Raw genomic sequence first — 25,201 nt, 5'->3', positions numbered from 1 at the left:
TGGGGTATCATTCACTTTTCTAGACTATATTTATAATTACTTATAGATTTTTAATTATTCTTCAAACAATTTTTTTTTAAATTACCTCCCTTTCCCCACTGGCTACAGAATTGAAACCCAACTAATTAGAGCACTAAAATGCTCTGATGCCTCACTGTCTTTTATAGCTTTATGCCATGCTACTGACTGGTCAAATACATAACTGGACTAGAATGACAACATACTAAGGCTGCATGTATGTATGTCCCAGCGTAAATTTCAGCCAATCCAATACCTTCCCTTTTATTCTCTCGCCTTCTCCCCCACCCTACCTATGACAAACACCACCTGCTATTGCACCTTGCTAATGCAAGCGGGGCAGGGCTGAGATAATATGGACTAGGCTATTGCATAACTTTCTTCACAGAAGCCCAACTAGGCAAGTAATATTGCCTAGCAGTATCTTGTTAAACACACATATGCCCTAAGACATCTAAGGAAGAACAATTTCAAATCTAGTAACTAGTCTATCTAAGTGTTCTGGGTCTTCCTGAGTCACTTATGATTACTTTTACTCCCTCAATAATGATTTTATGTTTATGACTTATCAAATGTAGAGATTAAAATCTATTTAGTATGATTTATGTGCCATATAAATCTGCCCGATATCAGAAAATACTGGACCACTTGACTTCCTAATCTTATTTTGTACACATCATCATTTCCCATTGCTAAGAGACTTAATCTTTACAAGTCATAGCCTATCGTTGCATAGACACATGTCATAAAATCAGCTTCAAATAATAAGTTACTTGCCTTCAGGAAGGTTATAAAAATCTTAATTGTGAGTTTCCTTGTATTTTTATCATTAAACTTGCCCCTCTAGTTCTGTGAGTGAATTGTTGTAATAAATGCTAAGCACAGAATGCAGTTTATATATACTTCATCTTGTAGGAAACTGGGAGAGCTAGATTGCAGACACAGTGCAACTGGAAACTAATACTCTTAGTACGTTTATACAATGGAGTTTTAGTTTTTCTCATTGCCTTCCTTTAGTACCTGCTGGTTGCTTCTTTTGCTCTTCAAACAAGTCAGCTGAACTTATGGAGGAACTTGCAGAAAGTCTCTCTAGACGAGCCCTAGCTTCATACTAGAAAAGAATTAAAAATAAAACATCACTAACAGTATATTGACATGTCTTGCTCATTTACACAGATAAAAATCCATATGTCTCTGCAAACTCCCCAAAGGCAACCTACTCTCTGACCGTTCGCCAATCAGAGCTACCTACCCTCCCCATTATTAATAACTAACACAATTTTCTAAAGTCATCACAGAATATTTGAGCATCCAAAAATATGTTTATTTTGCATAGAAACTTTTGTACTTACATCAGTATGGTCTTGCTTTCCAAAATACATATCTGATGAAATAGCTTTGACATTGCCAAATTTTTTTTGTGCCTCATCTGTACTTAAAGGTGGCTCATATTCAGGTTTACGACGAGATGTAGGCCTAACGTTAAAAAAAATGCATTAATGCCTATAAATGATATCTAGCATAACATGATTGAACAGAAAGCAATATCTCTTTTTAACGAAAACAAAAAAAATGTACTTAGTTTTTATATTTTTTTAAATGCAAGTCAATATGAAACAAGAACAACAAGAAATATAAAGAACTTTTCTTTAAAAAACTGATATAGTGGCAGAACCATAATATTTCAGTGATAATTTTCATAGATTCATAGATACTAAGGTCAGAAGGGACCATTCTGATCATCTAGTCTGACCTCCTGCACAGTGCAGGCCACAGAATCTCACCCACCCACTCCTATGAAAAACCTCACCCATGTCTGAGCTATTGAAGTCCTTAAATCATGGTTTAAAGACTTCAAGGAGCAGAGAAGCCTCCCTCAAGTCACCCATGCCCCATGCTACAGAGGAAGGCGAAAAACCTCCAGGGCCTCTCCAATCTGCCGTGGAGGAAAATTCCTTCCCGACCCCAAATATGGCAATCAGCTAAACCCTGAGCATATGGGCAAGATTCACCAGCCAGATACTACAGAAAATTCTTTCCTGGGTAACTCAGATCCCATCCATCTAATATCCCATCTCAGGGGATTAGGCCTATTTACCCTGAATATTTAAAGATCAATTACTTACCAAAATCCCATTATCCCATCATACCATCTCCTCCATAAACTTATCAAGTAGAATCTTAAAACCAGATAGATCTTTTGCCCCCACTGCTTCCCTTGGAAGGCTATTCCAAAACTTCACTCCTCTGATGGTTAAAAACCTTCGTCTGATTTCAAGTCTAAACTTCCTGGTGGCCAGTTTATACCCATTTGTTCTTGTGTCCACATTGGTGCTGAGCTGAAATAATTCCTCTCCCTCTCCTGTATTTATCCCTCTGATATATTTATAGAGAGCAATCATATCTCCCCTCAACCTTCTTTTAGTTAGGCTAAACAAGCCAAGCTCCTTAAGTCTCCTTTCATAAGACAAGTTTTCCATTCCTCGGATCATCCTAGTAGCCCTTCTCTGTACCTGCTCCAGCTTGAATTCATCCTTTTTAAACATGGGAGACCGGAACTGCACACAGTATTCTAGGTGAGGTCTCACCAGTGCCTTGTATAATGGTACTAAAACCTCCTTATCCCTACTGGAAATGCCTCTCCTGATGCATCCCAAAACCTCATTAGCTTTTTTCACAGCCATATCACATTGGCAGCTTATAGTCATCCTATGATCAACCAGTACTCCAAGGTCCTTCTCCTCTTCCGTTACTTCTAATTGATCCGTCCCCAATTTATAACTAAAATTCTTGTTATTAATCCCTAAATGCATAACCTTACACTTCTCACTATTAAATTTCATCCTATTACTATTACTCCAGTTTACAAGGTCATCCAGATCCTCCTGTATAATATCCCGATCCTTCTCCGAATTGGCAATACCTCCCAGCTTTGTATCATCTGCAAACTTTATTAGCACACTCCCACTTTTTGTGCCAAGGTCAGTGATAAAAAGATTAAATAAGACTGGTCCCAAAACCGATCCCTGAGGAACTCCACTGGTAATCTCCCTCCAACGTGACAGTTTGCCTTTCAGTAGGACCCGCTGCAGTCTCCCCTTTAACCAATTCCTCATCCACCTTTTGATGTTCATATTGATCCCCATCTTCTCCAATTTAACTAATAATTCCCCATGTGGCACGGTATCAAATGCCTTACTGAAATCTAGGTAAACTAGATCCACTGCATTTCCTTTATCTAAAAAATCTGTTACTTTTTCAAAAAAGGAGATTAGGTTGGTTTGGCACGATCTACCTTTTGTAAAACCATGTTGTATTTTGTCCCATTTACCATTGACTTCAATGTCCTTAACTAATTTCTCCTTCAAAATTTTTTCCAGGACCTTGCATACTACAGATGTCAAACTAACGGGCCTGTAGTTACCCGGATCACTTTTTTTTCCTTTCTTAAAAATAGGAACTATATTAGCAATTCTCCAATCATTCGGTACTACTCCTGAGTTTACAGATTCATTAAAAATTCTTGCTAATGGGCTTGCAATTTCAGGTGCCAATTCCTTTAATATTCTTGGATGAAGATTATCTGGGCCCCCCGATTTAGTCCCATTAAGCTGTTTCAGTTTCGCTTCTACCTCAGATATGGTAATATCTACCTCTATATCCTCATTTCCATTTGTCATGCTACCATTATCCCTAAGATCCTCTTTAGCCTTATTAAAGACTGAGGCAAAGTATTTGTTTAGATATTGGGCCATGCCTAGATTATCTTTAACCTCCACTCCATCCTCAGTGTTAAGCGGCCCCACTTCTTCTTTCTTAGTTTTCTTCTTATTTATATGGCTATAGAACCTTTTACTATTGGTTTTAATTCCCTTTGCAAGGTCCAACTCTACTCGACTTTTAGCCCGTCTCACTTTATCCCTACATGTTCTGACCTCAATTAGGTAGCTTTCCTTGCTGATCCCTCCCATCTTCCACTCCCTGTATGCTTTCTGCTTCTTCTTAATCACCTCTCTAAGATGCTTGCTCATCCAGCTTGGTCTACAACTCCTTCCTATGAATTTTTTCCCCTTTCTTGGGATACAGGCTTCCGATAGCTTCTGCAGCTTTGATTTAAAGTAATCCCAGGCCTCCTCTACCTTTAGATCCATAAATTCTTCAGTCTAATCCACTTCCCTAACTAATTTCCTTAATTTTTGAAAGTCAGCCCTTTTGAAATCAAAAACCTTAGTTGCAGATTTATTTTTGTTAATCCTTCCATTTAGTTTGAACTGAAATAGCTCATGATCACTTGAGCCAAGATTGTCCCCTACAACCATTTCTTCTATGAGGTCCTCGTTACTCACCAAAATTAAATCTAAAATGGTATCCCCTCTGGTCAGTTCAGCAACTACTTAATGAAGGAATCCATCAGCTATCGCATCTAGGAAAATCTGAGCCCTATTATTATTACTAGCACTGGTCCTCCAGTCTATATCTGGGAAGTTAAAGTCTCCCATGATCACACAGTTTCCATTAGTATTTACTTTATTAAAGACATTAAAAAGGGCTCTATCCATATCCAAATTAGATCCCGGAGGTCTATAGCACACCCCAAGCACTATCGTAGGAGAGGCTTTACTAGTTTTCTTCCCCAATGTAATTTTTGCCCACACGGACTCTGTCTTATCCATTGCATCGCTTCTTATTTCTTTACATTCTACCTCATCATTGATATACAATGCTACTCCACCCCCTTTACCTTTGTTTCTGTTTTTCCTAAAGAGCACATACCCTTCAATACCTGTAGTCCAGTCATGACTACTATTCCACCATGTTTCTGTTATCCCTATAATATCTGGTTTCACTTCCTGCACCAGTAGCTCTAGTTCCTCCATTTTGTTACCTAGGCTCCTCGCATTGGTGTATAAACATCTTAATTTTTGCTGTTTGGCCTCGCTCACCTATTAGGCACCTATTAGGTACCCTATTAGGCACAGTCATTCTACAGCCAGTATAACCTATTAGACTAGTATCCACACCGCCCTCGCTCCTTATATACAATTCTCCTACCCACAGCTGTATCCTTTCTTACTTTGTCTTCTTCCCTCTCAATGCTAAAATCTGGCGTGGAGATTTCCTGGACATCTCCCATCCATCTCCCCCTAATTCCTAGTTTAAAGCTCTCTTTATCAGTTGTGCCGCCTTGATCCTAGAAGTCTATTTCCTTCCCTACTCAGATGAAGTCCATCCCGAGAGAACTGTCCTCTGTCCATGAATGCCTCCCAGTGGCCATATATCCCAAAGCCCTCCTTATAGCACCACTGCCTAAGCCATCTGTTGACAGTCATAATCTTATCACACCTTTGTTGCCCTTCTCTAGGAACAGGAAGGATCCCGCTAAAGATCACCTGAGCCTCAATTTCCTTGAGCGTCTTCCCCAGCCTAGCATAGTCTCCCTTAATACTTTACAGCGAGAATCTAGCCGTATCATTTGGTCCCACATGAAGGATAATTAGGGGATTCTTTCCCTCTCCCTTTAGGATCCTTTTCAACCTCAGGTCTACATCCCGTATCTTAGCACCCAGAAGACAGCACACCCTTCTATTCTCTGGATCAGCTCTAGTTACAGGCCTGTCTATTCTTCTCAATAAAGAGTCCCCGATCACATAGACCTGCCTTTTCCTGGTGACTGTGCTATTCTCCAGTCTCTCCCCTGTTCCCTCTGGCTGCAAGTTCTTTCCATTCCTATTTTCCCTTATAATCTTCTTCAACCCATCCTGTATCCTCCTGGGGCTCATATTTGGTCTAGTCTCCCTTGACTCTTCCACTTTTCCTACAGGACTAGCCTCTCTTCTCTTCTTCCTTACCCTTCCACCTTCAACAAGTACCTGCTGAGCCCCTTCTTTTCCAACTCTGCAAACCTGTTCCTAAGCTCTATTTCTCCTTCACTAGCCCGTCTTTTCCTCTGCCTGGTTCTTTGAGTCACATGTTTCCACTGACCACTTTCCTCCCCCAGTTTCCCCTCAAGATTCCCCAGCCCTGCTTCCATCTTTTTATAGGTAGATAGGTAAATACTATTTGACTATAACTTGAACTGAATGAGTTTTGTTGGCTTGCATTAGAAGAACTAATTCAAAAGAGATTTATTCAAAAGCAAGCAAAACTGGTGTCAACAAGGATTAGATTAATTAATACAAAAAGTTACATTGTAACCCACATTTATGTTAAGCTCTGCCTACAGCGAACATGTAAAAAAATAATGTTCAAAATGAGAGACCGTTTACAGCAGGCGTAGCCTAGTGGTAGTACAGACATTCATAATCCTTTGAACCATCATTACCTTCCACATCTCACTGGCAACTAAATATATTCTGAATTCTCTACAAAATATAACAACATTAAAAGAATGTCAAGGTTTCACAAACAAACACTCTAAAGTCAGGAAATGTCAATGTTAAGATTGCATTTTGCTACAGCCCTTAGTTATAGAATCACATTCTATTATTTTCTAAGAATGGTTATTCATTTAGTATGCAGGTTAGATGGTGTCAATAAATGAACATGTGCAAAATTAACTTTTAAATAAACTTAAAATCAAAAATGAAAAAGAAGGCTGCAGACTACAGTTGTCATTGACTATAAAACTGAAAATATTTCCCTGTGGAAAACACACACACACTTATTTTAGACCAATTTAAAAAAAAAAATCAAATCTGTTACTTGTAAATATATTAAATAAATTTTAGTCCCAATTGTACCAGTGCATCACTAATTCATTCATTTAGTGTCCAACTTAAATAAAGAATGAGGCAGAAGGTCTACAGAATAAAAATGGGCAGGATCAGAATAACTAAAAAATAGAAACAATGTAGGTTTACTTCCTCTTACATTGCAGCTTCTCTTCTGTGCATGTCTTTTGGATTATAAACTCTTTGGGGAATTACTGTCTCTTGTACAATGCTGAACACTTAATAAATAATCAACATGTAATAAGTAGTAATAAATGACAAAAAATTACACAGGGAAACAGAAAAAAACTCATGCTACATATGTAAGGATACCTCATTACTAATGATCAAAGTTTTGGCCAAATCCTGCTAGTCTTAGTCTCACAGGCAGTACCATTTAAGTCATCAGGACTACGCTCATAAATTAAATGAGCAGGTTTAGCTCTTTGTATTGAAGTTAGTACAAGTTATCTCCGTATACCTGTCTGCATAGTCTGTAATTTTTGAAGTTAGAAATGTGTCCATGTCTCTATTACTACTCTCTTTCTTCCAAAAGGCATCTGAATTGTCATCCCATTTAGAAAAAGTGCTGCTCCTCAACTCTGCAGAATCAAAGTACCTGAAGGAAAAAAAGAAAATATTGAATAAAATGTCCGATTTCAATTTTATTTCACTAACTCAAAGCACTCCAGCTATTCCGTAATTACTAATGACTGCAAAAGCTAACAGATTAAACTAGGCAAAACTCCTACAAATGGTTACAAACGGTTTTGAAACTTAAGCTAAATATGTTTTGTAAGCGTTTCTCCTTATGGAAGAATACATCTTCATCTAAGAAGGTTCTGCAAAATTATTACCCATGTGTGTGAAATGTATATATGTAAATAACGGTATGATATGAAAAGAACTATTACTTGCTCTACAGTAACTGTGGTTCTTTGAGATGTAATCTCTGTGGATCCCATCCTAGGTGCTCATGCTTAAGAGCAGAGCGGGGTTTTTTTGAGGGAGGGGGGATTGAGGGATGAATGGAGTTTGAAGAGCAGTGTCTATCAGGTCTACATGTGTGCCCTGTGCCACCTTATGCTCCCATGAAAGGACACAAAGGATGGAGCAGCAGCAACCCTCCCTCAGTTCACTTGAAATGCAAAGCTTTTGCTGTTGAGGACTCCAAAAAATCAGGGACAGAGAGCGAGTTGTGAGATCCACAATGACTACAACATGTCAAAGAATGACAACTACTGTAGGGCAAGTACTGTTCTTTCTTCTTTCACTATGTGATCGGTGTGGATACCACTGAAAGTGACTGGCAAGCAGTGTCTTCCTTGGACAGTGGGATAGAGTAGTTTCAGCTGTATCAGAGACTGAAGTACTGCTCTCCAATACTTGGCATCCAGATGTGGCTGTGGCATCAGAAGCATCAATTGCTGTCTGTATGGTCATCTTGGCCACTGAGGGTATGTCTAAAATGCAATTAGACACTTGTGGCTGGCCTGTGCCAGATCTCTTGGGCTTGGGCAGTGGGGCTGTTTAATTGCAATGTAGACTTCTGGGCTTGGGCTGGAGCCCAGGCTCTAAGACCCTCCCACTCCACAATTAGCCACATGCTGCTATACACAAGCACAGGAGTACAAGGTCATGCCTTGTAGCTCTTGTCCTTCGGGGATACACTGCTTATACCACCAACATGACTGAAAAGAGTCCAGACTGGGAAGAGTATAGAAAAACTCAAACCCTGTGGGAAGTACCTGGTACCTCCTCTTAACTTGTTTCCCATTGGGCTTTATCCTGAACAGTGTCTGCCACATGACTTTGGCCAGGTCCTTCATTATAGGGAAAGCAATTCTGGCTGGACAAGCTGACAATAAGTTAAAATAGCTTCTAGGATTTCTCAAATATGACTGACATCTCAATTTCTAGAATTTCAGCAATCCTCACAAAGATCTCCTGGAATGCTTTAAAGTCATCCGGTGATGGTACCAATGCTAACAATATAGCCTTGTCATGTGATGAAGACAAAGAATCCTTTGGCAGAGATACAGAGTGTTGGTGCTGCTCCATCCTTGAATCTGGCTCTCCCTGGTATTCTGGCATAGGTAGTCTGGCCAGGGACATTGATGGGAATGACCTCTTCCTCAAATCTGGTGGAGACCAATTTCTGGATGCCTGAAATGGTGGCCCAAGTATCCCCAATATGGCCTCGGTGGCATGCAACAGGAATATGGCTGGCCAGCTTGCTAGGTACTGGACAGTCTAATGTCCTTCTTGATGAGCTGATGGATACTGAACTCTATCAAGTAAATTGAAACCACTGACCTCAGGAGAAAGGGCTCTCCACTGGAAGACAGGGTGAATGCATGCCCTGGAGATGATGAAGTGGAGTAGAGTTCCTTCATGGGTGGCACTGAAGTATATGGTGTTCTTAGTAACAAAATCTGTACCAGTATGAGTCTCTGCATCAATGTCTATCTTAGTTCTCGTCTACACGTATCCTCTCCAGCAAGTATTGATGTAGAGGGTTGTATCATCATAGCTGGAGGAGTCTGCTGCACCATACGTGGTTCCTTCTCCCCAAGCCTCCCAACCGTCCATGACTTTAGTGGATTTATATTCAGAGGCTTTGAAGTGCCTGTCCTTATGGGAAGATACTGAGGTCTCCTTGCAGTCTCTGCCTCTGTGTTCAGAGCAAGCCCCCTCAGGGCCAGGTCTTTACTCAGCGCTGTCTTCCCTGTGATAGGCTTTGGGGTCACTTGTCTGCTTGACAGGGCACTGGATGAAACCGGTTTGACCTGCTAGCAGAACTTTGAAGCTTGTCTCCTCAGGGTCTGATGAGACCTGTATGGACTGTTCCAAACGATGGAGCTTTAGTCTCACACGTTGCTATTTACATGTTCGTGTAGGATGAACAGGGCTTAAAGCCTGAAGGTTTAAGAAGCCCTGTACAGGGAGTCTGTCTGCAGGAAGTGGCCTACAGGGGATTTGACTGCAGAGTTCTGTTCAGATGGATGAAAAGTTCATGGCAGTCTATGTAGAAGACTAAGAGTAGTTCTGAAGGTTTTCTTGAAGGATGTGCAGGAATTTAGCCTGAGCTAAGAACTAGTAAGTCGGACAATCATCAGGTGCTAGCTTGCTGTCACACCAGGTAAGAGGGAACTGAGGTAGGATCACAATCACCCTACCATTTATACCATTGTATAGGAGCACAAGGAGATACAGGGCACATGCATGGCCCCAACAGAACTGCTATTGGGGCGGGGGGATGCGGGGAGACCAAAAAACACCCCACAACCCTCTCATATATGCACACATGATTACAGTGGGATCCACACTGACATCTACTTCTAAAAAACTTAAAATAATGGGTATTTTGCAGGGCAGAGATTAGAATACCAGTTAGGTGTTTTCAGAAATGTTAAAAACTAAACCAGAGAGCAGATTCTCTGCTGGTATAAATTACCATCGGTAAAACACAGATGAGAACTGTAAGGACCCAACTCTTGCTGGTGACCATTCTCACAAACCCATCTCTCTGCCCCTGCCCCCCGCAGCCCTTCAGCAAGAGCACACTCTGGGGAAGGTGGGCCTGCAGAGACCCAAGTTCTCTGTGTCCCAGCAGGGTGGGAGTGGGGAAGCTGCCCAGGGGAGCAGCCGCCTCCACTGACAAAAGTTGCCTCTGGCGCCATGCACACCAGCCCCACATGTCTCCATAGGTGCTTCCCAGAACCCCCAGGGAGGCTGCGTGGTACAGGGTGCTGATCCCTGCTTCAGCGCCAGCACAAACATCAAAGCAGCGCATCTCACTGCCCTTGGTAACAGCTATTCAGGAGCAACAGTTAGGCGCTGCAGGGAGGGGGTGCTGCTTTGCCCCACGTCCCCAATCTCCACCCATGCTTTGGAGGCTGTCATGGATACAAAAAAAAAAAAATCCACAGGTGGCCGCATTTGAGAAATGTTGGACTAGCGTTTAGGATTTACAATGTGGTATCATATATAAAGTAAATTGCGGGAAAGCAGCAATCCTCAGCAGCACAACAGAGCCCAACGAGTAGTTTGATTCCCACTTCTCCTAATCTGTGTGTCTCCTACAAAACTCTAAGTTTCTACCCACCACCAGTTTAGAGTGACAGCAGAGCTCCAAGCTCCATGGGCTTAGTATCAGAGTATCTTGCAGCCCTTCTGGTTTACCAGATCAGCTTCTGAGATATATGCATCCTACTGTCCTGCTCCCCCAAGACAAGGGGAGGCATATAACTGCAACAGTAGAGGCCACATCAAGTCCGTCATTTCTTCTTACCTACTGAGGCTATCAGCCAATTCTCTAGCTTTTAGAGGCTTGGTAGGGACAGGGCGCAAGGAACAATGTGAAGCAGTGAAGGGCAGCAACAACAAGATTAGGGAGAACAGAGAAGATGGAGGAGATGGTATGATGGGACAATGTGATTTTGGTAATTAATTGGTCTTTAAATATTCAGGGTAAATAGGCCTAATCCCCTGAGATGGGATATTAGATGGATGGAATCTGAGTTACCCAGGAAAGAATTTTCTGTAGTATCTGGCTGGTGAATCTTGCCCATATGCTCAGGGTTTAGCTGATCGCCATATTTGGGGTCGGGAAGGAATTTTCCTCCAGGGCAGATTAGAAGAGGCCCTGGAGGTTTTTCGCCTTCCTCTGTAGCATGGGGCATGGTTGACTTGAGGGAGGCTTCTCTGCTCCTTGAAGTCTTTAAACCACAATTTGAGGACTTCAATACCTCAGACATAGGTGAGGTTTTTCGTAGGAGTGGGTGGGTAAGATTCTGTGGCCTGCGTTGTGCAGGAGGTCGGACTAGATGATCAGAATGGTCCCTTCTGACCTTAGTATCTATGAATCTAAGATGACTCAGACTGGCTTGAGAGCGAGGAGCCAAGGATGACAGAGTTCCTAAGTCCCATTTCCTTGCATCCTTAGTCTCCTCCTCTGTGGAGCTTCACAACTGTGCAAAGTATTCTGCTCCTCAACTCCCAATGCCAAATATTTAATGAATGCCAAATATTTAATGAATATAACAAAAAAGACTAAGGTAATGCCCATGTTGTTTGGTACCTTAACTTAATTTCTAGACTTTCAACTGTTTAGATTTGTTTCTTTTTTGAAGACACTACAATTTTTGAAAGGATTGTACCCTTATATTACAGATATGTATTGTCGACCTGATCTCCAGCTAAATTATTTTGTCTTCTGATGTATATTAAGACAACATTAAAATAAACTTCCTCTTTTTCATAGCTATAGCTAAAAACGAAGGAGATTTACTGTGATAGAAACCTCAAAATCTAACTGACTGGCTATATTCTCTTTCAAGTGAGAGAGTTTGTACACCAATTTCAATTAAATTTTGCTATTACCATGACTAATACAAAAACAAACAGCTAGGTCATGATTTATCTTCTAACTATTGAATAAAGATATAAAAACCTCTTCCATAATTCATAATTTGACTGCCAGGGAACTAATGAATAATTTGAGAGCAATAAGAGCTCTTTTCATGGGACAAACAGAAGCATTCAAATGGATCATGTTTTATTTTACAGTATTGTTGCCAGTGTATTTGGCACCATGCCTGCATTTCTACCACTAGTGATTACATTACAAAGAAGTGACGTTAAAGTCTTTGTGTTTTAATTTGACATTCTGCAGGTAACTAGGTACAATTTTTCAAAGCTTATTTTTTCCTGTTTCTTTGGCAGCAACCCAATATTTAAGTTTTATAAAAGCACCATCTGCTCCTACCTCAGTTTATGAAAAGTTTCATAGCAATTAAGGCCTTTAGGACTTGCTCTTTTTTTCTCCAGTGACAGCAATATCTAGCATACTAAATACGCGCTTTGAACAAAAATGTAACAATACTTTACTTTTTTTTAAACGTACTTTTGAATGGTAAAATATTTTAAAATGTGTACAAATCGGAAAGCTTACCAATATATGAAAGCGATACTTCTGAAATATTTGTAAGTTTTCCATGTTTGACAACACAGATGTATAATTAGATTTATTTCAATCAATCTCAGCATCCTAGTGTCAGACTTTAATATGAAGCCTATTGTTAGGTTTGAGAGTTAGTTTACACATGCTAAGAGGACCAATAAGTGAAGAAAGAAAATAAGCTAACATGATGCAGAACCCACTGGACCCAAATGGTAACAAATCAGATTTTCCCATCCTCTACATATGTCAACTGGTTTTGCAAATAAACACACACAAATTAAGAAATAATGCAACATATAAAATAGACCCATCAGCAGGCCCAAGTTAAAATAGATGGGAAAAAAAAAACAAAGCACCAATCAGTAGAAACAAATATCAATGGTTCCCACCTTCCCACCCAAAACTCTTCACTTATTAAAATGGTAGAAAGGTTCAAAAATAAAAGCAAGTACTATTGATAAACGTTTGTAACTGAGATATTAAAATCAACTGTTTTTCAAATTTTCCATTTAAATGAGTTCACTCTAAACCATAACAGATGCAGAGTTGTGTGCAATGCTGCCTTGTCTTGATTTTATATCAATATTTTTACCACATCAAAACAAAAACTTTAATACATTACCTTGAACTAGGGGAAGAAAAATATGAATCATCTTCATCATATTTTTTTCTTGGTTTTGTAGTTGTGGGTGTTTCTTGTTCTATCGTTTGCATGTCTGAGATTACTGAATGGGAAATGCCACTGTATCAATAAAAAAAAATGAACAAATAAACTAAAAAAAGCATTAACTTGTAAAGAGACCACTAAGTACAACTCTGAACAAAGTCAGCTCCCAGACTACTGCACTGGGCAGCACAGCATGGGGAGGAGTTGACCAGCACTCTGTGGAGAAAGAAGTGGTTCAGGACTATTTAGAAAAGCTGGACGAGCACAAATCCATTGGGCCGGAAGCACTACATCCAAGGGTGCTAAAGGAGTTGGCAAATATGATTGCAGAGCCATTGGCCATTATCTTTGAAAACTCATGGCGATCAGGGGAGGTCCTGGCTGACTGGACAAAGGCTAATGTAGTGTCAATCTTTAAAAAAGGGAAGGAGGAGAATCCGGGGAACTACAGGCCAGTCAGCCTCACCACAGTTCCTGGAAAAAATCATGGAGCAGGTCCTTAAGGAATCTATTTTGAAGCACTTAGAGGAGAGGAAAGTGATCAGGAACAGTCAGCATGGATTCACCAAGGGCAAGTCACGCCTGACTAACCTAATTGCCTTCTATGATGAGATAACTGGCACTGTGAATGAGGGGAAAGCAGTGGATGCATTATTCCTCGACTTTGGCAGAGCTTTTGATATGGTCTCCCACAGTATTCTTGCCAGCAAGTTTAAGAAGTATGGACTGGATGAATGGGCAACAAGGTGGATAGAAAGCTAGCTAGATCATTGGGCTCAACGAGTAGTGATCAACGGCCCCATATCTAGTTGGCAGCTGGTATCAAGACAAATTAGAGGACTGCGCCAAAAGAAATCTGAAGAGGTTCAACAAGAACAAGTGCAGAGTCCTGCACTTAGGATGGAAGAATCCCATAAACTGCTACAGACTAGGGGCCGAGTGGCTAGGAAGCAGTTCTGCAGAAACGGACCTAGGGGTTACAGCGGACGAGAAGCTGGATATGAGTCAACAGAGTGCCCTTGTTGCCAAGAAGGCTAATGGCATTTTGGGCTGTATAAGTAGGAGCAGCAGATTGCCAGCAGACTGAGGGACGTGATTATTCCCCTCTATTCGGCATTGGTGAGGCTTCGTCTGGAGTACAGTGTCCAGTTTTGGGCCCACACTACAAGAAGGATGTGGAAAAATTGAAAAAAAAGAGTCCTGCGGAGGGCAACAAAAATGATTAGCAGGCTGGAGCTTATGAGGAGAGGCTGAGGGAACTGGGATTGTTTAGTCTGCAGAAGAGAAGAATGAGGGGGGATTTGATAGCTGCTTTCAACTACCTGAAAGGGGGTTCCAAAGAGGATGGATCTAGACTGTTCTCAGTGGTAGCAGATGACAGAACAAGGAGTAATGGTCTCAAGTTGCAGTGGGGGAAGTTTAGGTTGGATATTAGGGAAAACTTTTTCACTAGGAAAGTGGTGAAGCACTCGAATGGGTTACCTAGGGAGGTGGTGGAATCTCCTTTCTTTGAAGTTTTTAAGGTCAGGCTTGACAAAGCCCTGGCTGAGATGACTTAGTTGGGGATTGGTCCTGCTTTGAGCAGGGGATTGGACTAGATGATCTCCTGAGATCCTTTCCAACCCTGATATTCTATGATTCTAACTCAAGCAAATTGCAACCTGAGATCTTCAAAAAATGAGGGTAACATCCAAAAACCATACTTTTGAATTGTAAAATATTTTAAAATGTGTACAAATTAGAAAGGTTACCAATATATGACATCCAAACCTATAAATAATTAAGATTTGGGGACAGAGGGGGAAGCTTTGAAGTCTGCACTGTATATTTTCTAACACCGTCAAGCAAGTTTGTGAACATGCCGGCCACCTCTTCTGATTTTAAAGTTTGCTAAGCCTGCTTTTTTAATGACTTGGAGCTCTGAACAGGAGCTGTGTTCTAAGCTTACAGGATTTGGAGCTCAGTAAAAGCATACCTAGCTCCCAGACAGTCAGCTAACTTGAGAAGAAATTTGGTGGAGAGGCACAATACAATAAGCTTTGGGAACATAAAGTCAAACTTCAGTTAGCTGACTGTTTTGGTTAATGTGAGATGCACTGTACATAATATAAGATTTACCATACCAGCAGGCCATAAAGTCAGTATCCTGCTTTTAAGAATGGCAAATACCAGATTCTTCGGCAATAGATTTAAAAATAGCTCTGGTCAATTATGCATTTTTTATTTCCTTTCTGATCCCTGTGATATTAATTATATTACCCTCATCAAAACATGCAAAAAGTCAAGGGTAAATTTATAGGGCTATATAAAAGCATTTTAATACAGTTTACAGAATTTCACATACCTTCTGTTGCTGCCAAATCCCATGCCAAGTCTTTCTACCTCAGTTTTCTTTTTACCAGCTATATTTAACTTTTCTTCTTTCATTTGAATTTCAAGATCCTTGTAGGCCAATCGTAAAGATGATACACTAAAACAAAAATACACAGATGTGTAATAAATGTAAATTAATTCTTAACCCTTAGTTCCCCATCCAGTAATGTTAGTAGGAAAGCAACAGAAAACTCCATTTGATAATAAAGATAATATGGCCAAATTAATACTGCTGTAGGAATCTTTACTTTTGCATTTCCTGATTTATTTTAAGTGCTCAGTATTAATGCATTCAGTTTTTACAATAATTTCAAACAAACTATTTTTGGGTAGATAAGGTGGCTAGAGGAGAAAGCCAGGGGACAGAAGGGTCAGCATGAACAGCCAGTGCCTCAACCTGTGTTTAAACATAGATGTACAGGTCAGAAAGTAGACAATTGTGGACTGTTTCGAATTGCACACCTTTAGACCAGTGGTTTTCAAATTGCGGGTCCCGACCCAGTACTGGGTCGCGGAATGTAAGGCACTGGTTTGCAGGGGTTCTGGTCAGCACCACCAATTGGGCCATGAAAAGTCCCATTGGCAGTGCTGCCTGGCTAAGGAAGGCTAGTCCCTACCTGTTCCAACAACGCGCTGTGCCCTGGAAGTACCCAGCAGCAGGTCCAGCTCTTAGGCAGAGGGGCCACAGGACTCTGCGCACTGCCCCACCCCAAGCACTGGCGCTGCTCTCCCATTAGCCAGTTCCCAGCCAATGGGAGCTGGGGAGATGGTGCCTGCAGGCAAGAGCCACACAGAGCTGCTTGAGCGCCTCCGCCTAGGAGCCAGACCTGCTGCTGGCTACTTCCGGGGCGCAGCACAATCCGCAGTGCCAAGACAGGCAGGAAGCCTGCCTTAGCACCTCTATTGTGCCACTGACCGGGAGTCGCGTGAGGTAAGCCCGCGCCCCAAACCCCTGCCCCAGCCTTGAGCCCCCCACCAAACCTGGAGCCCCACCCTGCAGCCCTCACCCCTGCACCACCACCTTCTGCCCCAGCCTGGAGTCCCTCACACCCCCCAAACCCCTCATCCCCAGTTCCGTTGGGTCGCAGGCATAAATTTTCTTCAACTGGGTTGCCAGAAAAAAAATTTGAAAACCACTGCTTTAGACTGTTGTATTGTGAAAATTCAATCTACAGTTCTCTGTTAAGTCTGCCCATATGTATCCCCCCCCGCCCACACACACACACACACACACACACACACACACACACTTTTTTATTTTTTTTTTTACCCATATACTCTCATTAAGGAGTGTGTGCATGCCAAGTTTCAAGCATCCAAATATACCAGCGTTTGAACATGGTCTAAAAAGTGTAGCCACAAAGTATTCTTTATCCTCTGAAATAGGTGAAAATTTTTTCCTCTACATAAAAAGGAAAAAAATTGCTCCTCCCATATCATAGTGGGTGTGGAGGATGGGCGGCCTTGGTTGAGGACAGGCCAAACTATTGGACAATTAACTCTAAGACTTCATGATTCAGGCACCACTTCAAAATGTTAACCTTGCACCTGCTGAGCCAGTCTGCCTTCTGGTTTAGGTCTTCCTTTATGTAAACTGGCCTGAGGGAGAGAACGCTCTGCCCACTGCATGATTTTCATTGCTTTGGTATGTAGCCCTGGGCTTCTTGTTCCCCGTTGGTTATTCACATACGAGACGGTGGTTGGGTTGTCTGACTTAATCAGAAAAAATGGTTACCTACTTTTCGTAACTGTTGTTCTTCGAGATGTGTTGCTCATGTCCATTCCATTCTAGGTGTGTGTATGCCCACATGCACAGTTGTCGGAGATTTTTGCCCTAGCCAGTATCTATAGGGTTGGCTGTGGCGCCCTCTGGAGTGCTGCACTCATGCGTCGGTATATTAGGCACTGCTGGCCCTACGCCCTCTCAGTTCCTTCTTGCCAGCAACAACCTCAGAGGGGTAGGAGGGCGGGTAATGGAATGGACATGAGCAACACATCTTGAAGAACAACAATTATGAAAGGTAGGTAACAGTTTTTTCTTCGAGAGCTTGCTCATGTCGATTCCATTCTAGATTACTCACAAGCAGTTTCCCCGGATGTGGGCTTAGAGTTCATGGTCGTGTGGCTTGCAACACTGCTCTACCGAAGCCAGCATAGTCTTGGGCCTGCTGGGTAAGTGTGTAATGAGACGTAAACATGTGGAAGGAAGACCAGGTAGCGGCCCTGCAGATATCCTGGAATGGAATCCAGGAAAGCCGCCAATGAGGCTTGCACCCTAGTTAAATGGGAGGTCACAATTGCTGGTGGAGGCCCTTTCACTAGATCATAGCAGCAGCAGATACAGGCAGTGATCCAGGATGGAATTCTCTGAGTGGACACTGGACGACATTTCATCCTGTCTGCCACCATAACAAACAGCTACATTGACTTACGAAACGGCTTGGTCCTTTTGTTGTAGAAGGCTAGCGCCCTCTTGATGTCTACAGAGTGCAATCTGCACTCTTCCTCCCACTTATGACGTTTTAGAAAGAAGACTGTTAAACTCATGTCCTGACCCATATGAAACTGTGAAACTACCATGGGCAAGAAAGCCGGGTGCAGATGCAGCTGAATCTTGTCTTTGTAGAAGACCAGATAGGGCGACTGCAAGGTAAGCGCCCTAATCTCAGAGACCCTAAGGGCAGACATTATAGTGACCAGGAATGTAACCTTCCAGGAGAGGAGAAGAAAGGAGCAGGAAGCCAGAGGCTCGAAGGGGGGACCCATGAGTAAGGCTGAGAGTTTGTCACAGTGGTCATGGAAGTCACAGATTCTGTGACTTTCCATGACCTCCGTGACTTCTGCAGCAGCCAGTATGGCAGATCTTGGGGGCTGCCTGAGCAGCTTGGGTGGCCCCCAGGGCCAGCTGCACTGACTGCTGCTGGGGCAGTCTCAGGCCACCGGGCCCCCCCAACCCCCCCAGCAGCAGGAGGAGTCTGGGTATGGGAGGGAGCTCGGGGCTGGGGTGTGGGCTCTGGGTGGTGCTTACTTGATGGGGGAGTTGCTCCCCAGAAGCAGTGACATCCCTCTGCTCCTAGGTGGAGGTGAGGCCAGGCAGCTTTGCGCGCTGCCTCCACCTGCAGCTCCCATTGGCTGCAGTTCCCGGGCGGAGGCAGCATGCAGAGCTACCTGGCATGCCTCCACCGAGGAGCTGAGCGAGGGGGATGTCGCCACGGAGCCAGGTAAGGAGCCTGCCAGCTCCGCCAACTATCCCCCCAACACCAGCTGGGGGTCCAGGGCCACCGCCATGTGAGGGACGACAGGATGTGGTCCAGTACCCTGATTACATGGTTTATATTGTGTCTGTTGGGGACATAGACCAATGCCAGCCACGCCTGTAGAGGCATGAGATGAAGCCGAGCATACCGGACCACATAAGTACAGGCTGCCATGTGGCCCACCAATCTCAGGCATGTGTGAGCAGTGGTGAGAGGGTGGGCTCGCACGTAAGAGATCAGGTCTGTCATGGCTTAGAATCAGACCTTGGGGAGGAAGGCTCTGGCCCAAGTGGGGTCGAGGACTGCCCCAATGAACTCTATGTGCTGCACTGGAATTAAAGTATATTTTTCCTCATTTATTAACGAACCTAGATTGTAACAGGTAGAAGAACCAGATCGAGGTGCTGTTGCACCTGATCCCGGGAACAGCCCTCACTGAGCCAATAGTCAAGGTATGGATAAATTCAGACAACCCAATGCTTCAGGTAAGTGACACCTGGCTCCATGCACTTTGTAAACACTCTCGGGGCTGATGAGAGACCAAAGGGCAGTGCTGTGAATTGGAAATGGCACTAGCCCAGCGCAAAACGGAGTAACCATCCTGTGTTCTTGGAAGATGGAGATATGGAAATATGAGTCCTTCAAGTCGAGGGCGGCATCCCAGTCTTAGGATTCTACTCCTGATATTTCCTTTCCTCCTCATTTCCTGAGGGATCTTCTCTACTGCCCCAGATGTCAGAGGTTCTCTACCTCTTGGGCAAGGAGTTGCTCATGAGAAGGGTCCCTGAAGAGGGACGGGGAAGGGGGATGAGAGGCAGCCAAGAACTGTAAGATGTGGTTCAGTATCCTGATTATGTGGCCCGCATGGTTGCAAGTAACCTCGGACCGTTGGGTACTCAACATATATCTTTGGGCTATACCCTCAAAATGCCTGTCTCTGGCCTACCTGGTGTCTTGAAGGGCCAGGTTGAGCAGGCAAACGGGAAGTCAAGGGGCAGTGTCCCTTAAACCCCTTGTCTCTGTCCTTTTTCCTCTGCACCATGCTCCGAACCCAGTGCCGGTGGTGGTGGTTTGCCTAAGGCAGCCAGGAGGAGTGGTGGGAATATGGAACCAGCATCATCAGCACGTCCCAAAGGTTCCAACAAGGCCATTGAGCAGGCCATTGGCTCTGCTGCCACACGACTGCCATGGATGTTGTGCCAGTTTCTGGTGCCAATGAAGATCCATGCCTTCTTGACAAGGGGCTGAACTCCAGCTCCAGCTTGGACCCCTTCCAGTGACCAAGGTGGGCCTGTGGAAGCCTGTGTTCACCAGCTGACCATTGTTGGAGACCGATGCCTAGAGGGCAGAGATCAGTATCTGTCCATTGAGTGGTACCAGGGCAATGGAGACCGGTGCCGCGACGACAAGCAGTTCTGCGCTGGTGGGGACCAATGCCTGGGAGATCATCCAGGTGATAGGGACCTGCACTGGGGCAGTCTCTGGCAAGAGGCTGGCTAGTACTGAGAGTACAGCGACTGGTGCCTCAATTCCAGCGTTCTATGCCTCATGGAAGGAGAGTGCGGTGACGGAGACCGAGGTTGCGGGTTCTAGGTTGCAGGGACAGGGTCATACGCCTATGATCTGGGAGCTGATAGCATTCCACTGCTCTTTGAGGGGAGTCTCACGGCTTGCCTGCCCTTGGATTGCAGGGCCTTAGCCATGTCCGTTGCCTGGTGCAGCCTCTGCAGTACCCACAGCTCCATGAGGTCTTCAGGCGTCAACGGTCCCAGTAGCAGCCAGGGTCCCCTGCTGCTCCCAGGAGTTGGAAGTGGATCCCTGGTTGGGCTAGGGGGTCCAACCATAGCAATACCCCCTTGCAGCTCTGGCCTGATCTAGGTCCTTTGCCCAGAGCCCCCTTCCCCTCCTTAGATGGGTGCTGGGGAGCCTCTTTTCTTTTGCCACTTTTTGGGCACTGGTGAGGGGGAATGGTGCCGGGTGGAGCCCGGTGCGTGCAGGGGTGCTCCACACTGATGCCGAGGTGCTGGGAGTGGCTCTGACACCGGACAAAGTGCAGCCTCCATGAGGAAGGCTTTCAAGCGGATATCCCGCTCCTTGCAAATCCTGCATTTGTCCTCTATATGGATTCCCCCAAACACTTTAAATAGTTGCTATGGGGGTCACTAATAAGCATGCATGATGAATATGGTTTGAAGCCCAGAGAACAGGCCATGCCCCACTCTGGGGCAAAGTCCCAGCCGTGACTCTAATAACTAAACTAAGAACTAACACTTAACTAAATGGCTAAGTACCTAAGAACTATATACCAAGAAGATCAACAATGGGCCGTTAACAACCTCTAATGTTCTTGCAATGAAAGATGAGGCGCTCCAACCAACAGCCACAGGCGGTAAGAAGGAACTGAGAGGGTGTAAGGCCGGCAGCACCTAATATACCACAGAGTGCCGCTGCCGACCCTATGGATATTTCTAAGGCAAAAATCTCCAACACCACGTGGGTCCGCACACATCTAAAATGGAATCTATATGAGCAAGCACTCGAAGATGAACATGGCTGGATGGGAACTTTCACAGCACCAGCTTGAACGCTCTTAGTTCTAGAAGGTTTATCTGGGGACCTTTCCTCCAAATTCCAGATGCCTTGCAACATTTGGGATGCCGGGTGTGCAGCCCAGCCCTTTGGGATGGCATTGGTTGCGAGGATCACGGGATCTGGAAGGAATACAGGCGGACACTGGGCAGACCACCATTTTAAGGAGTTGAGCATCTGTGTCAGAACCCTCAATTGATCTTTCATGCACTCTGGGGAGTTGTCCCATATCTTTAAGATAAAGCCTTGAAGGCAAGTGGTGTGTGAATGCACCCCTGGAGTGATCTCTGTGCACAATACTAGGAGGCCTAGCAGTTGAAGGCTCAGTGTAGTAGTGGGCCTCTTGCAGTTCCAAAACAACATGAGGTCTTGACTCTTCTGATACTTTCTGAGAGATGGCTATATCCTTGGCTACCAAGGTGTATGTCCATTCCCAAATGAGTTATATGGGTGGACCAAATCAAGGAGCTTTTCTTGGTGTTGATAATAAAGCACAATTCTGCAGGATATAGCTCTGTGAGCTGTTGCTGAGGATCGAACTCTGATTAAAAATGTCATCCAGGAAGTGGTACAGGTGAAACTCCTGTGACCTGAGTCTGGCTATGATTACCACCAAGAGCTTTGTAAAGATACCTGGGGACCAACAACAAGAAAGTCTATTATTGATAATGCTTCCTGCCGTAGGCAAACCTTAGCAATGGCACAGTGTGATTGGGATGCAGAGATATGCATCTGTCAAATCCACTTAAGCCAGAAAATCCCCAGGGACAGGGATGACACCAAACAGGCTGACACGCTGGTTTCTTCATCAACCTGTTGAACCCTTTGAGCTGTAGAATGGCTCAGATTCCCCCTGTATGCTTCTGAATTATAAAGAACCTTGAGAATCTTTCTTCAGAGGGAACGCTCTCTCTTTCTCCCATACCCAGGGGACAGAAATCTCATTTTGGATTAGACCATTCTTTGCAGGGTCATTCGATATGGCAGACTGGATGAAAAACACATGTACAGCAGCCCGTGACTTGGGAGTATCCCTGACTCACTGTCTACGTGACCTACTGGTCCATGATTGAAGCAACCCATACCTCCAGGATATTGGAAATCTTGCCTCCAATCTTCAGCTTCAGGCAGAGACCAATGTGGTCTTTGACATAAAGAGGCTTTGGGAGTGACAGGATTCCCTCAGGCCTTTCTTTCTGAGCCACGGTTCCACAGCTTTCCTCTGGAGAACCTGCTGTCTCTTCACTGCTATTTCTGAGAGGATGAAGGCCAGTCTGTCCTTTCTTTTAAAGGCATGGGAGGTACTCTTTAGATCTTGTAGTACTGCCCACCACTACTTTGTCTAGCTTCTCTCAAAAAGTCAGGGCTCCCATGAATTTGGTAGAGTACCGCACCTGCTTTGTACAGCTATCTATCTTCCAGTGACGGAGCCATAGATGGAACCTGGTCACTGAGTTGGAGGCCATGGCTTTGGCTGAGAATCTCATTGCCTCCATTGAGGCGTCAGCAATGAATGCGATTGTCAGGGAAAGTCAGGGTGATATCTATTCTTGAGGGCTCTGAGATCTTCCAGACAGTAGAGAGATGTCCTTGCAAATCAAGCAGCTGCTAGGGATGCCCTGAAAGAAGCAGAGGAGGTCTCAAAGCCTTTAAAGTAGCTAGTTATGCTATTTGTAGTTAAGAATGTGATCAGTCTGTTATAAACTCTGGCCTTCATTTTTCTATCTGTGAGAATCCTCAGGAGAGAACTCCCCTTCTGCGGGGATAAACATATCTTTAGCCAGGGATGCCAAGTCAGCGTCAACCTTTGGTATCTCAGTAATTGGGATTTTTGGTTTATGAATCATATAGAAGCTAAGAGAATTTCTGTTAATCTCATTATCCCATTCATCCCTGACCATATCCTTGAAGGAGTGTCGGGAAATTGCAGCTTCAGGGGAGGATTTAGAGGGGAGAAGTTTGCTCAGAGGCTTACTCTCCAGATTATTTTTAAGATTGAATCTGAATAGTGGATACAACCTTGCTGCACCTGGCCTTGAATTTCTCAGGGGAAAAAATACCTTTACTGAGTCTTTCCCCAATTCTGATTGGAGTCACAGCCTCACAATTCACCATTCTCTGTGAAGGATGAAGTGGAAGAGGACTCAATAGACTCATAGTCCTAGATCTTCTACACCTTTTGTTCCCCGTTTTTGCTTTCTTTGATTTTTTACCTTTTTTAGCTTCCTTAGAGAGCGAACAACCTCCACTGCAGCTTCTGTGAGGCCTTTTGCAGCTAGCCTTGCTGAGGGCTCTAAATCCTCTTGGGAGATCTCTTTCCAAGTCCTCCCCTGCTGGATCCCATTCCCCCGGTAGAGGAACAGCTTCCAGACCCCTTCTGGCCAAATTGTGAAGGATGGGGTGTTCTTACAACCCCTACTTCTTTTATCAGGGCACTCAGGACCCATTTTAGGACTTGTGAAGGAGAGGATTTGTGACCCTGTAAATCTGCCCTCTCTGTTCTCCAGGGGCCCCTTGGGACTTACCCCGAGTCAGCTGACTGGGGTCCCCCTTGTCATCCTTGAGGCCTGTCCCCACTCTGCCCATAGTCTCCTAATCCATTTTTCCCACATCGGAGTCGCAGTTGCTCCTAAGGGTATGGGATCCTACATACCTGTGCCACCCATAGCCCCAGGACATAGAGTTAGGGACATAACACTGGTGCAGGCTGGGCACAACTCGCCTTCTGCTGAGCCTGGAAGGGCAGTCTTACTGATGGAGCACCACTTGGATGTCATTTAGTGCTTTTTAGGCTGCTCTAGCATACTTGGAAGGTCAAAAGGAGCCAGGAGGCAGGCACTGCAGCTGAGATGACAGGGGGTTCCAATGCCCAGCTAAAAAAACTGGCCTGAAGGGAGGAGGGGTCATTGCTCACTACTGCCACAAGTTTTGACAAAGAAGTCCCCCCTCCCAGATGTGAAGGCAGGAGCTGTAAAAACCACCATCTGCACGCTGCGCTGCCACAGAGGCGGAGAAATGTACAGTAGGCAGGAACTGAGGGGGCATGGCCAGTCCATGCAGCTCCAAAACTCTGATTTGCCTCTGTGAGCAGCGGAGAGGAGAGCAGCCCAGATATCAGGAATTGTGGGAGATGCTGGGCTGCAGAAAAGGGTGTTGTAATGGGAACAATTGTGCTACCTTAACAACAGTATTTGCTACTGATTAACCCTTTAACATAAGCAGCATATGAAAGTTAGGGTTGCTGTGATAATTGTCCCATGAGTCCAAACTTTTGCATGTAAAATCTCAACGATAAGGTTATCTTACTGCACTTTTTGCATTTCCTGGGAGGAGGGATTATGTAAATGGGAAGTGTGTATATATTTCTACTTAAGCATGCAAAGTGAGATTCAAGCAAGTGCACATCCTAATATACGCAAGATCACATTTATACAAACTTGTTTTAGTATACATGTAAATCAAGTAGAACTTTTAAAATTAAACCTTTATTTTTTCCAGAACAAAGGTATTTGAACTAAGAATAAAGTTTCAAAAATTTCTCCTGTATTTTTGTACCCACAAAATGATTTATAGGTGTCAATTAGAGTACCTGCCTCTCTAACTGATTCACAACCACAAATCA

At 44.0% G+C, this 25,201-nt stretch overlaps 1 protein-coding gene across 3 annotated transcripts in view; it reads right to left on the bottom strand.

Annotated features, from left to right (window-relative positions):
• ARFGAP3 (ADP ribosylation factor GTPase activating protein 3) overlaps positions 1–25,201 on the bottom strand; it is an 81,217-nt gene that overhangs the window by 14,663 nt on the left and 41,353 nt on the right. For all 3 annotated transcript variants that reach the window (XM_038377283.2, XM_038377292.2, XM_043515945.1), the window contains 5 exons: positions 15,705–15,830; positions 13,316–13,435; positions 7,210–7,347; positions 1,371–1,494; positions 1,039–1,129 (listed from right to left, as the gene is read on the bottom strand). In XM_038377283.2, the coding sequence (XP_038233211.1) occupies positions 1,039–1,129; positions 1,371–1,494; positions 7,210–7,347; positions 13,316–13,435; positions 15,705–15,830 (599 nt within the window). The remainder of the gene's footprint in view (positions 1–1,038; positions 1,130–1,370; positions 1,495–7,209; positions 7,348–13,315; positions 13,436–15,704; positions 15,831–25,201) is intronic.

This window comes from Dermochelys coriacea, chromosome 1 (genome assembly GCF_009764565.3).
Source record: "Dermochelys coriacea isolate rDerCor1 chromosome 1, rDerCor1.pri.v4, whole genome shotgun sequence".
Lineage (NCBI taxonomy): Eukaryota > Metazoa > Chordata > Testudines > Dermochelyidae > Dermochelys > Dermochelys coriacea.
This window is presented reverse-complemented; position numbering and strand designations above follow the sequence as displayed.